This window comes from Anser cygnoides, chromosome 1 (assembly GCF_040182565.1).
Source record: "Anser cygnoides isolate HZ-2024a breed goose chromosome 1, Taihu_goose_T2T_genome, whole genome shotgun sequence".
In the NCBI taxonomy this organism is placed as follows: Eukaryota; Metazoa; Chordata; class Aves; order Anseriformes; family Anatidae; genus Anser; species Anser cygnoides.
The window spans coordinates 12353994-12368200 of record NC_089873.1 but is presented as its reverse complement, the minus strand read 5'-3'; the positions used below and the strand labels follow the sequence as shown (position 1 = coordinate 12368200).

Below are 14207 nucleotides of genomic sequence, written 5' to 3'. Positions count from 1 at the left end.
CGTTTTAGAAGACAGACAAAGTATTTTAAAAACGGAATTTGAAAGATCAATATAGATTAGTCGAATATAGCTCACATCCTTATTTAGAGCAGCAGAACTACAAACACAGCTCCTGAGTTGTGTGTTCCCTCACCCAATATGTGTTTGTTGCCCACTTCACTTGTGCCACTCCTCCATCTGCTCTGAAATCAGAAAATTCAGATGAAAACCCTGGTATTTAATTGGGATTTCCTTCAATATTTACCCGTTATTGTTAGCTCCTTTCTATAGTAACTCACATAAAATCAAAAAGCATTAGAAGTAATTCAAATTAATGTTCTATGATAACACCTATGAGGTCCAGTGCCAGGGAAGAGGGGCAGGGGAGGAAAGCTTCAGCATACTGTAGTACATACAAACCCAGAGGTTCCTTACTTCTTCTGATTTCTACCCATGAAGAAGACTATGAATGACTACAGCCTCCTAATGCAATGAACCTCTCCGCCAGAGGGGAAAACACTGATTGTTGTGGAGAAGAAGCTTTCTCAAAGGTTGAAAGTGTGGAGTGAATTCCCCTGAGGCTGTGTCCTTACCACCCTGCAGCACTTTCTGTTCCAAGTAGAAACAGATTTTATTGGCTTCAGTATCTCAAAAAAACAAAACAAAACAAACAAACAAAAAACACTAATGACACTACCTTTCCCATATATGACAAACAAAAGCAAGTCCAGCCAAAACAAAATATTTCACTGCACACACTTTATCTTCTGGGAAGCAGACTAGACAATAAACAGAAGAGCTTTGTAATGTATAACATTTAAACAGTACACAGACAATACTTCAGCATGTAGGTTAAATGTATTTATACATAGACTAGATTACATTAGAATAGAATAGAACAAAATCATGTTTGAAAATGTGGCTCTTATTTAAAGTCATTCACAATGTAATATAATAATGACCTAAGAATCTAATTATATACAGAAGATAGATAAAAATAAGAAATCACAGGAGAAAGGATGGATATTATTAAGTGTTCATAGATTCCAAATTTGCAGTTCAGTGAGTTGCCCATATTCACCTAACAGAGAGCAATCATAATGCCAATAGGCAGACTAAGCAAAGGAAAGAATTATTATCACTATTTCATATGTGGAGAACTGCAGCACATAATGACTATATTTCTTGCCCGTGGTCACTCACTTACAGAATGTGGCTGAGTCACAAACTGAACCTTTCTTCCTACATAGCTGACAATTTTTTAAAATAATCCATCCTCCCTACAAGACTGCTGTGCTAATAGTAATACTGTTATCCAGTGCAATAAGCCAGCACCGCACACCAAGTTCTCTCAAATTTTCATCACTGTTGCTTTTCTAAACATAATCACTAGGAAGGAAATATCTTCATCCCCATCCCCCTCCCTCCCCTCCTTTTTTCTTTTTTTAATTTCACGTTATCGCTTCTGAAATGTGGCCCAACTTCTGGGCTGCAACCGCCACTGGTATAAATCAGTGCAGTGGGATAGAGCATTTCATTTGAGCAACTCCAATTACTACTGTTGTTCTGATGTTATATCCCAGAGGATATATCAGTGGTAATCTCTTCAAATTAATAGATGATTTTTTTACTTCTACGAATCAGCTTGTCATTGTTTGACTTTTTACAGCGCTGTTTAATCAGAATGACTTCCACTATCATTTCATATTCCCTGTCTGGGAGGGAAGCATACAGACTATTTTCAACCACAGATCCGCTATTTTGCAAGCTCTTAAGAAAGCGAAATTTGCAATTTCTTGCAAGGACATATCAAAGGAGACAGGAATGACCATGACGGTCACTACCGAAACTGCTTTCCTGTCACATGTTATCCTCAAAGTTTCATTCTTGTTATGACATGAAATTTGAGTCCTCTTCTTTCAGTAAGACTAGAAAGGTGCTTGCTGACATAACAACTGCAGTTTAATTACAGTACTACCAAGCACAAGGTTCAGCATGACTAAATTGTTGTCTGCCTGTAACACTCACAGTACTAGATGTGTTTTGTGCCCTTTCTCTCAGTGAAATGTGGACAGAAATTCAAATATTGCTTGCTTGTATTTAACAACTACCACATCTTACCATGAATATTTCTCTGTATTGTAGATCAATGGTCAGTGCTCAGTGGTCAGTGCCCCTAAAACACTTATGAATAAATTTAGGGTATGAAACCTGTGCTTAAAACCCATACAACTGAAAGGGGAAAAGAAAATGCATGAGACAAACTTCAGTCAGGTTTTCTGGATATAGAGAACTGTGAACTCTTCTTTCTCCTAGAACTGCCTTTTATTTTCTTTTGCTTTCCTCTGAGATCCTCAGCATACTTCTCATCTGTATTTTTGGTTTCTCAACACCAGAAGTCCAGTCCTCCTGCTTGAATTAAAACAAGTGCTGTACCTTGACAAAGACCACTGTCTGTCTTCTAAAGAGTACATATTTCCTTGTATATTATTTGTCATACTGTATCTTTAAAAAAGTTTCAGTTTCTCGACCTTGCCTCTTGAAAGCTTTATTGCTTTTCTAACTCAGCTTCAAATTAACGGAACTTTTTCTTCATTTTCTTGTTTATGTATCAGTTTCATTACTGCTGTCACACAGCTCTGGGGACAGAGCTAGTTAACAGCTGCATCTCAACTGCTGCAAATACAATCGCACGTTCTGCCCTGGGATATATGTGTGTAATTCCTGTTGACAATGCAGTGAAAATCAATTTCATATGACACTGTGAACTGCAGCCACTTATGGAAGGCAGTATTTGACTCTTAGGGTTACATGGTCATTTCTAATTTTGTAGAAAGCAGCACCACAGTACTAAAAATAGGCAAATGCAGGGAACACAAAACCAAGCAGTTCATCCCATCCATAGGGGCCAGTTCCAGAGGGCAGAACTGATCCATTATCCTCATATCTTGCATTCCTTGCCCATCCACCCTTTGATGCACACAGGGTAAAATATAATTTAAAATTCAAATTCTTATCCAGTAAATACCATTTTACCTGATCTAACTACATTTGGCTTATCTTGATTTAAAACGTGTATGGATTTGGTTCTCTGCTTCCTAGTTTCACAGAAAACACTTATTCATTTTACGTAAGTGAAAGATATCTTAGTCTGACCTGGAAAGGCTATGGCTGAGCAATCAGTGGTCATGCCCACCGCATTGCTAGGTCCAGTGCTGTCAATCTTAACAAAAAGCAAAGAACAGTAAAAACTTAAGGTCAAGGACTCTCTTACAAACATTTGTCTGGTTTCACTGGCAACTGTACCTCAATAACTGAGGAAAGATTGTAGGTGTGTTTTTAAAGGGAAAAGGTTGTCACCTATTTTTCAGATTTGTTCTGTTTATGTTACAACCTTGTCATTGGAAATAAAGGCTACATTATCTGCAGTTGGCTCTCTCTATATTTTTCTGCACAAGAATTTGACCAACTGAATGCTGCTTTTGCTGTGTCAACATTTGATGCAAGATTTGTAATGAGCATGTGGTTAGTCTCCTCATTATTCAGTGAACTTGGGGGCAATGTTATAGTCACTTAAATATTACTGCTGCATACTCGAGAAATCTCCCTACCAGATGTTAAGTACAGTGTTCAGAACCATTACTGTCAGCCTATGTTGAGAGCTTCCAAAACAAAGGACTGCCAAAAAACAAAGACTTCCTAAAGCACAAAATTTTGAATACCAGCACCCTTGGAAAGTAAGTTCACAATTCAAAAATTAGTTTAATTTATACGGGGAAAAAAAAAAAAAAAAGGAACAGAGTTTTGATCATTTTCCCTCCGAAACAGGAATGTTGGAGACAGAATAAAATTGCATTAAAAAAAGATTCTTCTCAATTATGATTGAAGGGAAATCTGGGTTACAATCTGTGTGAGGGTGTCCTTTTCACCCACCTGATTACAGAAGCTGCTTTAGCAAACCACAGATCACTCTGTCTTCTTTTGTTAATTTGTTTTTCTCAGAATACATCCGTTTTTATAGGATTTTCAAGAAAGTTTCAAAGAAAATATGTCATTTGTTCTTGGATTCTATTTGTTCTTTCACTCCTATCAAAAAGATTCTTCCACTCCATCCAAGAACATACCTGCTTACCTCATGATTCAGAAGCTGTCATCCATGTCACTCTAAAATTTTTGAAAATCTGGTTCTTTCTTAAAACTGCTCAAAATGTAATATGATAATGACTCAAGAATCTAACCACGTATGATGACACAGAAGATGAATAAATCACAGCAGAAAGGAGAGGTAGTCTTGAGTGTTTATAGGTTTCAAATTGTGGTTTTTGTGGTTGCAGTGCTCCTGTTTGAACGATAAATTTGTTCCTGCTGGTACTGTATTTCACTTGACCAATAAAAACATTTTATTATTGCCTTGATTAAGATAAACAAAGAAATAAACAGAGTTATCATGCCCTACTGCCCATACACAGTATCTGTTACTCATGTGCAATACTTGTAATATTGTTGGTTTTTCCTTTGTTTAAATCTCGATCTCCAGCATTAAGAAGTGTGTGGTGGGACTACAGTAAGTATACTCTTATGCTAATGAACACCCAGGCACCTTAAGAAGTGGGATTTAATCTCAAAACGTCTTTGAACTTGCCTCTGCATTTCAGGTCTGACGTTTCTTAGCACCTTCAGACAAACCTAATTCACCACAAACGTCACAGAGATACAGTGTTTCTGATTTTCTGTGTACTGGTAATCTACAGGTAATCATTATTTATTTTTTTGTCCACATTCCTTTCTAATAAGGGATGAATGGAACCCCTCAGATTAAGACATTGTATTTATCTGTCTTCAGATTTCAGAAGAAAACAGAAGTGAGCCTCTTTTTTTGGTACTTTAAAGCTCCATTCTTTAATGTAATGAAAGAATGTAGCATTCAAAAGTATGTTGTGAAGTTGCATGCAAATTCAACGGCACTCCTTTTCTTTGCCAGAAAAGGTCTGCTTTCAACAGAAGCACCATTTTTATTTTATTTTATTTTTGTCTACCAAGCAACTGTTTTATGAGGGAAAATACCAGAACTTCATTCCAACACAAATGATACATCATCCGTCCATCAAGAAGATCTGTTCTGAAAGGCATGGCTCTGATGGCCTGACATGGCTTATATTAGTCTGCTTAATTTCATGTCTACTGCAGAAATAGGTGAAAACTTTCAATAGCTATAAAATGATACTAGAAGTTTCAGAACATTTTATAGATACCACTCACTCACACAACAACAGAACTAACACATATGCACATTCTGAACTTTCATTGCCATGCCTGCTGCACTTAAACTACAACATTTCCTACTTTACATGTTTCTTCTGTTGCCTTTTTGCATTCTAAACCCCACAGTACTATTCAGTAAAGTATTATGGTGAAATACGATGCAGATCAAACTCTCTCTGTTGGACATCAATTTAACCAGCCCAGAAAAGTGTTTTTTTCTTTAAGATTCGTGCTTTCTAAAACTGCAGAAGAAAAAGATTATTCTTCTACAGCCACAGTTTATGAGAGCTCCAACTTTGAAAACACCATGCAGATTCAGAAATTAATTCAGAATTAGACTGTTCAGTTCCACAGCGATAGCACAGAAGACACGAACCAAGCCATTAATCTATTTACAGGGAGACTGCTTCATCTACAGTCCACCTCTCAGCCCTTTGCAAATGGCCTCAGCAGCATTAATTCAGACAGTCTGTTGCCACTAAGAAAACACACTTGTTCATCTCCACCATACTCACATGGCACCGTGCGGAGGTAGAGATTGTCTCTTATGATCTGCTGGAGCTCATGGTCCACCGAACCTTTCTGGAACCGTAAATTGAGGTAGTGACGAAGGTCCTTATCAACGATGCCTCCTGTCAAGGAAAAGAAAAATGAAAAGATGATTTAAAAGTATATTGCTTTGAAAGAACCAATGAATCACTTGTAAAGTCTTGGTGCCTCATTTTCCTTCATGTTTCTGTCAAGACAGATGACAGAAGCACAAAGTTCTCTAGTTAAGGCATGTAGTTGGTATAATATTATTTAGTACTGACTACTGTAAAGGTTAAAAACAGCTAATGATAATTGGCTAAAGCTGTACAGTTGGGAAAATACAGTGAAGTGTCTTTTTTTTTTTTTTTTCCTGCACAACTGGTAACATTATTATTACATAGTGACATGCATATATATCTGTATAACACATTATTAGGTATTATGTTCCCTGTGACCATGGACCAATTTTCTACCTATTTATTGATCCAAAAAAATGTTTAAAATATCTCTGCAGTGTTCAGTGTTTTCAATACAAGTCTAACCAAAATAAAACACAGTTAAACTAGCTATTATCTGTAATTTATGACCATACAAATATGATAAAATATTTTGTTATTGATTTCTAACAGTGCTCACATATGAAAAAGACACCATAGCAAACAAGGGTACATATTTTATTTCTATCACTGAAAAGAGTCTTTAGTAATATAACATCTTAGGATAGCACTGCAAACAAATGTGGAAAAAAGAATTGAGTTTAAAACCCAGTATTTGCCATTTTTACCATAAATTCAGAAGAAAACAACTAAAAGTATTGTTTAGCTAATGACTGGTGTATCTCGGTCCACTATTACAGGTATATATATATTTATATAATCTAACATGATTAATAAATATTTCCTGATATATTTTCTCTCCATTTCTTTTAACCTGGAGTATGGATCATATTTATAATTACGGGAAAAATTCTATAAATAACTGCATTTCTTCCTTCTCTGAAATATTGACATAAGAAAAGTATGGGAAATCGTTACAACACTGAGTTCTGAGACGTATTGCCAAGATGAGAAATTGTAATCAGATAGCTCTCTAACTTGTTGCTTCATAAATTCAACCTTAAAATACTTTTTAAATGGCATTTGCTATTGAAACACCTGCCAAATGTCTTATTGACTTGGACTCTCTAAAGATTTTCCTGTAAAAAGGAACAAATAATATTCCCACCAAATTATTTGAAAGTCACTGAAGAGCACAAATGGTTATAAATTAAAATATATTTCTCCTTGCAGCTATTCTTATTTATCTCTCAATTACAAGTCCATAATCTTATTATTGTTGCTCTTTGTCAATAACTTCAAAACCTTTTGTGCCAGGTTTATCAAAAGCTTATAAATAATTTCCATCATCCTTAGCTCAAGGCAAAAACCAGCAGACTTTCATAATAATAAAAAAAAAAGACGAAAAAAAAAAGAAATACAAAAAAACATCCCGCACTCATAATAGACACAAAAAAATACCTGTGTGTCCAGTTCCCAGATGCTGAGAACCCCCATACAGATCTCTGTTGTTCCAGGATCCAGGCTGAGCCACTTAGCCCACTACTTTGGTACCCCTAACCCTTTTTCTCGCAACGAGCTGTCTTTGCAGACCAGACCATCCTTACTCCTGCTATTTTTTTAACAAGATTTCAGTGGAGGTGAAGGCTAGAGGAGGCTGCAGAAAGACATTCTGCTCCTGATTGGATTTTGCTGTCCTTTCTGATCGGCTGCAGAGAATAAAGGTCCTGCAGCTCTTGCTCTTCTTGCTCTAATATACAGAACATGCCCAGTGATGCAGATGCTTTCTGGCAGCCTGAGAAAATGCCAGCTCAAGAACAACAGCTGTAGCCTGCCCACTGACATAAACCTGAATCATTCCACTTATGACATAAGTAAGTTTAGGAGTCTACACAGATTTCTGACCCTCTAAGTGATTTTTTATTTTGTTTCAAACACAGCCATTTACTTCACTGTGTGTTAACAAATGCACTAAAACCTCCTAAGCACTTCATAAAGAGTCACCTGATATTTTTGCCTAAATGCTTATTCCAAACTGGATTATAAAAACATATATTTACAAGACGAGGAGTCTACAGCCTTGTTTCGGTTACACACATTAAAATGCAAAAGTTTGTAACAAAAGTAAGACTTGAACATCATGCAGGAGGGGAAAAACAAACAAACAAATAAACAAAAACCTTGCCAGCTTCTTAGCAGAAGTGAAACATATGCAATCATTCTCGTTATCTGAGTATATATGCTAACAGGAGCAAAGTCTATTTTAAAGAGCAGTCAGATGAACTACAGACAGTACATGTACTATTGACAAATTTCCTTCTTCAAAACTCATTGTTTTCTCACCTAATTGACATTTTTCAGTTCTTTGGGCATAAGCTACCCTTTTGTTGAATCTGGTATAACAATGAATTTTAAATCTTAGAAAGTATGAAAAATAAAATAGCTCCAGAGTCCTGAACAGCAGATGCAATATTTTTAATTCATTCCCCCAGTTGTCACTCTTATGTTTTTCTTCCCTAACAGATGCTTGTCAAAAGCATATCTGATTTGACTTCAGATGTGCTTTCCAGATATTTATAATGCTGGACAGGAACTTTTGAGCAGCCTGATCCTTTTAAAGTACAAGCAGAAGAAAATGTAACGTCTGTAGTTTGGGGCCCTAAGAAACCATAGTGATTCACAAGAATGTAAAACAGCCTTGATTTAACAGCACTGAACTAGATCTCATGTTACAGAATAGAGAAATCAAAAATAACATGACAGGAGAAGGAAAAATAATAGGACTAAGTCCTTCAAAAGGTTGAAACAACAGATTGAAAATCATATTCGTTGGTTCACTGTCACAGGAAAAATGAAATTTAGTGGCATTATCAATAAGTTGGAAGAAAGGGAAGCAGTCAGAAAACAGCAGTCACTGTTTTTACAGAAAGTAACACCACGCCACTAATTAGTGGGGCAATCCATTTGCAGTCCATTTAGACAAGTGTCAGGTACCCAGGACATGATTTCTGGAAAATTCAACTTTCTCTTTTTTCAATTTTCTCTTTTCACAGTACATTTAAAACCACTGAGATGTTGAAAAAATCCAGACATGAACCTAAGCCTGTGGTTTTCTGTTATTCCCTGAGGTCCACAGTGGAGCACCTCAGAGAGATGCTCAGAGGCTGCCGGTGCCCATAGTGTCGTGCCACCAGCCCTAAGGCAGCTCAACAACAGCTCACAAGAAAGAGCTCAGAAACAAGGAGTTTACGAAGGCTGCATCCTGCTCCCTGTGTGCGACAGTGAAAGGAAGAGCCATTGTATGTCAGTGGTATTACACAGCACAAGCTTTAAAAACCCAATCCAGAGACCATAATTAAAAATGTTCTTTGGCTGCTGCCACAGGAGGAGGCTGATAACTTTGCAACAAGCATTCACCAGCTTGCAGCCATGTGGGGTGTTTTTTTTTTCTTTTTCCTGGCTTGAGGCTTCAGTTTCATTCACTCCAATGAATCCCATTGCTTTGCTAGCTGGGAAATATAGGATGTGAATTAAATACTTTCAGTAATGATCTCTTTCATAATGTATGTTTTAGGTGCAGATACCAATCATGACGGCAAACTCATAACCAAGAATGAATTTGACTCCATAGATCATAAAAGTAGATACCACTTGGTTGAACTGAAAAATGCTCTGTTTGCGTATTTTACTCATGAATTTAATGAGTAAAGTATATCTTTTTATAGTTTTAATATATTAATGTCAAGTTTCCTTCCCTTCTCAAAATTTAGCAGCAAAGCCCAATCAAAAAAGAAATACAATAAAGAACATGCATACAAAAGGATATTGAACAGTTTGCAGCTCATTAAAAGATTCAAAACTGAAGAAGGTAATTGCCATTTCTGAGAAAATGACAGAGATAAATGTAAGGAGAGCTATAATTTTCTCTAGCCCTAAATATTGCAGGGAATTTGTTTTGTTTTGTTTTGTTTGTAACTTTCCATTCGGTATACCACAGAGGTTTCAGATGGAGTATACTCTCGTATTTTATTTTTCAGTGATGGACTACTTGCAAAACATGAACATCCCTCTTGTTGTTCCCACTGTCACCTCTAAATATTTTTTCTTATACTTAACACAATTTTTATGGTTATAACTTCTCAACGATATTCACCTATTGATGTTTTCTCATCTTCTCATCTCTTCTCATAACATTTTAGTGAATTCCCAAAATCTGGTGTGCTCCATTGTTTTTTGTTTGTTTGTTTGCTTGTTTTTTAACAGTATAGTCATTACATCTCAACCAAGAATAATTTGCCTTGAAAATATTTCAGCTTCCCTAGATTCTATAAATACTTCTGGTTTGAAAAATCTATGAGTAAGCAAACCTCTCATATCTAGATTAGATAGTACATGACCTGTGTCTGAGAAAAGTAAAAGAAATAACTTAGGGCATTTACCTTGCAAAAATGAACAAACATCTTTTTTTTAGTATAAACTACCTCCCTTCTTCTATAGCCCTACTTGCATGAATCCATGTCTCCCCTTGTTTTCAACAAGCTCCCAATTCTGACTGTAAATATGGGACACCTATATTTGGCCAGCTCAAAAGCTCTGGCTTAATAGGCTTAATAGGCTTTCACCAGTTTGAGCAGGACTAACTGACTCGAATAACCCCCAAATTCAGGTGTAATCTGGAATTTTAGATTACTAGTGTGATGTGCCTCCCTGGGCATTTGATGATTTTTTTCTTTACCTCTTCAGTAAAAGACATGGTTTGTTGCATGCCAGACTAACTTCTCTTTCATTCACAGATGATCCAACTGACCTTTCAATCATTGGCCCAAATTACTGACTAATTATTATTAGCCCAAATGATTTCTTTATTCATTAGCCTAAAGGACTTTGTTTAAACAGGAATATCTAGTGTATTTGTTCTTTTCCCCACTGATGAGATTAAAAAGTCTTTTGTCCATGGCAGTGGCTGCAAGAAGTACTTTTTGTGACCCTGTCATGGCTCTATAAAGAAAATCAAGACCATCATGAATAAAAACCTGAGCATATGGTTTAATTGCTCATTTCTGAATATTTTTGGAAATGGTCCAGTGAGAATTCAGAATACCTGAAATTATCATGTACAACTTCTTTCAGTAATCTCCATCAATTCAGTGACATCTTGCCCACACACCTACAAAAATTTCTATGACATTTTCATTCTGGCATATAAGGCCTAACCTGGAGTGACCTATAATTCCTCCTCCAGTCCTTTTCTCCCAACCACCACCACTTGAGGCTTGTATAAGCAATAATAATAATAATAATAATAATAATAATAATAATAATAATAATAATAGTAAAATAATAAAAATAAATCAGTAAAACATTAGTTGTTTTGTTTGCAATTAAATGCAGCAAAGCAAACTTGAGCAGTGGTGGGGGACTGGCAGTACATAGCAGAGAGAAAGTCCATGCCAGCCAGGACTCCAAAACATGACTGACTTTTCACTGCTAAAGTAATTGAAAAGATTTTAAACTTAAAACAAACAAACAAACAAACAAAACAAAAAAAAACATTAACTGTCACATCTCCTCTTCTCTCAAAGCTTTTTCCCCAGAAGGCCCTCTCAGGAGAAGAGTAATGTTCTCCTCTCCCGAGAGCTCCACCTACACCCATAACTAAGTTTGTGAACAAGAGATAAAATATACTCACTAGACATTTTTTTCATTAGTTGAATGATACTTTCTAGCAATAAACCTCAAAAAAATATCCATAAGAAAGTATTAATTAACGGAGACCTGATGATTAACACTGTTCATATGAATTGCTAGTGTTTGTACTACAAACGTCTTAAACAAATGTCCTACTGAGTACATGATCAATAAAGATAACATGCATATAACATTTCAGAATTAGCATGAAACGATTTGTTTTATTTTTTATTTTTTTAACAGTAACAAAAAATAAAATCATTATGAATATTACAAAGTAATAACACAAACTCTGGATTTGATTTTATAAGGATTGGTTATTAAAATGCAGCCTGCAGCTAAGTCTATTATTTAAAGGAAAATATTCTCAACATAACTACCTAGTACTCAGAGGAATATAAATATGAATTTTGGCACTTCACTTATCATTGTATATTCAACCCTGTTAGTTACTTCAGGTTTCCAGGTAAAGTATATAATCTCTTACAGTATTCTGTAAGTACTCTAACAGTATTCTGAAAACAGTACAACAACACTTTAGTAAATTGCAAGAAGCATGTATTACATTCCAGTCATTAGCTGAAGATTGTACATTTTAATCTTTAAAGCTTTTCTATCCCTACATTAAACTCTGTGGGTCTTCTTTGAACTTTTGTCTGTCTTCCACTACTACCTTCAGCCAAGTCTGCCATCAGACATCTTATCTGGCAAATCTCAAAACATCAGGGGTGAGCTATCATCACGGTGAAATATGTAGTAAGATAAAGCGGGACAAAGAAACAAGTGGGAATTTTAAAGGAAAATTAGACTTCTCAGGAAGAAAATTAATTTCTTTCATACTTGGAACTACACCAATAAATTCAATTTCACGATCCTTTACTGGAGGTCTATGTAAATTTCAAGAGTAAAGACTGAAAAATAATAGATCATGGGGCTCTCTATGCATCAAATATGATGAAAGACATTGAGATTTAGTTTATTAATTGGGAAATGGCTTTCTCTTTTAATAGCCGATTATTTTGTAGCCTTTCCTTTTCTCTTTATTGTATTGATATTACTTTTTTTTTTTTTTGCTTACTGATCTTTTGTATTATATATCACTTACACATATTTTGTGTCCCCACACCCCCCCGACATTTCCATCCTTAGATTCCACCTTTTATAGCCCCCTCCTAGCATTTCAAATTTAAGGATTTGATATCCTTGTAGGACAAATTGCATAGGGATGGAACAGAATGTAGACTGTATTAATAAAACAAGAAAATCTAGCCAAACAATGAAAAAATTTCTCCACAACAGGTCCCTTAGCACTTAGATATGGACGTATGTCTATATACAAGTAGCAATTCCCTAATGTCTGTAGGAGATGTGCTCCTCCTGCTCTTCCTGGACTAAGAGACAAGCTGAGGTTTTAATATTCTCTGACCTAACTCAACTTTCTGCCTTGCTGAGGATGGAAGTATCGTCGCTGCCTGAGGACAACCTGGGTTTGGTTCAATGCCCTCTGACACCCATCCTCAGGCAGGTGCTACTGGGGCAGTCTGAGTAAGGACTACAACAATGGGACACCCCACAGCAGCAAAAGGTGGAGGCCAGGGGAAGAGTGACCCTTAGAATAATGTGAAAGTATATCTTGTGTGGAATTATTTTCTTTGTTTTGTGGCTAACCTTAAGCCTATATTTGAAATATAAGACTTGAACTCTAAGTTTGCAGTATGCCAGAAGCAAAAACATGGCCTGCACAATACTGGGAGACTGTGTCAGTGGGAGACTGTGTCAGCTGAGTCAAAAGCACCTGCATATTGTACCTTGTCTCAGATTAGTGAGCTTCAGCTCTTATTAAAATAATAGATCTCCAGTCAGGGCTACAGAAACAGGCTTCCATTGTTTAAAAACCAGTTGCAGGAACCAGAGTCTGCATGCAACATTGGCTTTAACCTCAGAGAACTGCCATTTAAATAGTAAAATCATTTTGTAGCTCTGCTCTGTAGAGGTGCTTTGCAGTTCTTGACTGGAGTATCTGGGAAATACCATGATATAACTGGCTGGCAAAAAAAAAAAAAAAAAAAAAAAAAAAAAGCTATAATTCATGCTACTGACAGGACAGTTTGGGCATTTTACTTTCAGAAGACTAATGTTTTTTTCTTCCATGTTCTAGTTAGTAGGTGTATAAATAAAGCTAAAAATATATATATATATATTAGAATGCTGCTACTGCTTCTCTACAAAGGCTGTCTGGAAATGAACTGCCATTTACTCTGTTTTTGAAATTCACTAAAGCAACACTTCCTAATTATGGAACAGAGCTGTTTGTAGGTGCCTCCAGTATATCGTTGATTTGACTGATAACTTACACGTAAACATTAATGATTGCTACTGAGATATTTAAAAGGCTGTAATTGTTCCTACAAGACTTACTACAAGGGAAATAATTACCTCTACAGATGTTTTTGACAAACACTACATTGTAAAGGATTACGCATTTACTTACAAAGTGAGAATGTCAAAAATGACACTGAAAGCTTGTCAGAGCCCAGGATACACTTCTCATCTTGAAATTTGAACACATATACAAAATTCTTCAAATAGTCCCTACTTTCTTCCCAGTAGTCAGAAGCTCTCAGTCATAGGTATCTTTTTATTTGGACAAAGGGTACCTCAACGGGGCTTGAATCTTGTTACAGCCACTGT

General features: G+C 36.0%; 1 protein-coding gene across 14 annotated transcripts in view; it reads right to left on the bottom strand.

Annotated features, from left to right (window-relative positions):
* MAGI2 (membrane associated guanylate kinase, WW and PDZ domain containing 2) overlaps positions 1-14207 on the bottom strand; it is a 771534-nt gene that overhangs the window by 539198 nt on the left and 218129 nt on the right. For 12 of the 14 annotated variants that reach the window (XM_048068443.2, XM_066990186.1, XM_066990188.1 and 9 more), the window contains exon 2: positions 5757-5873. In XM_048068443.2, coding sequence (XP_047924400.2) covers positions 5757-5873 — 117 coding nt within the window. Of the gene's footprint in view, positions 1-5756; positions 5874-7289; positions 7309-14207 lie in introns of those variants that run through there. The other 2 variants (XM_066990183.1, XM_066990182.1) reach the window with 2 other exon arrangements.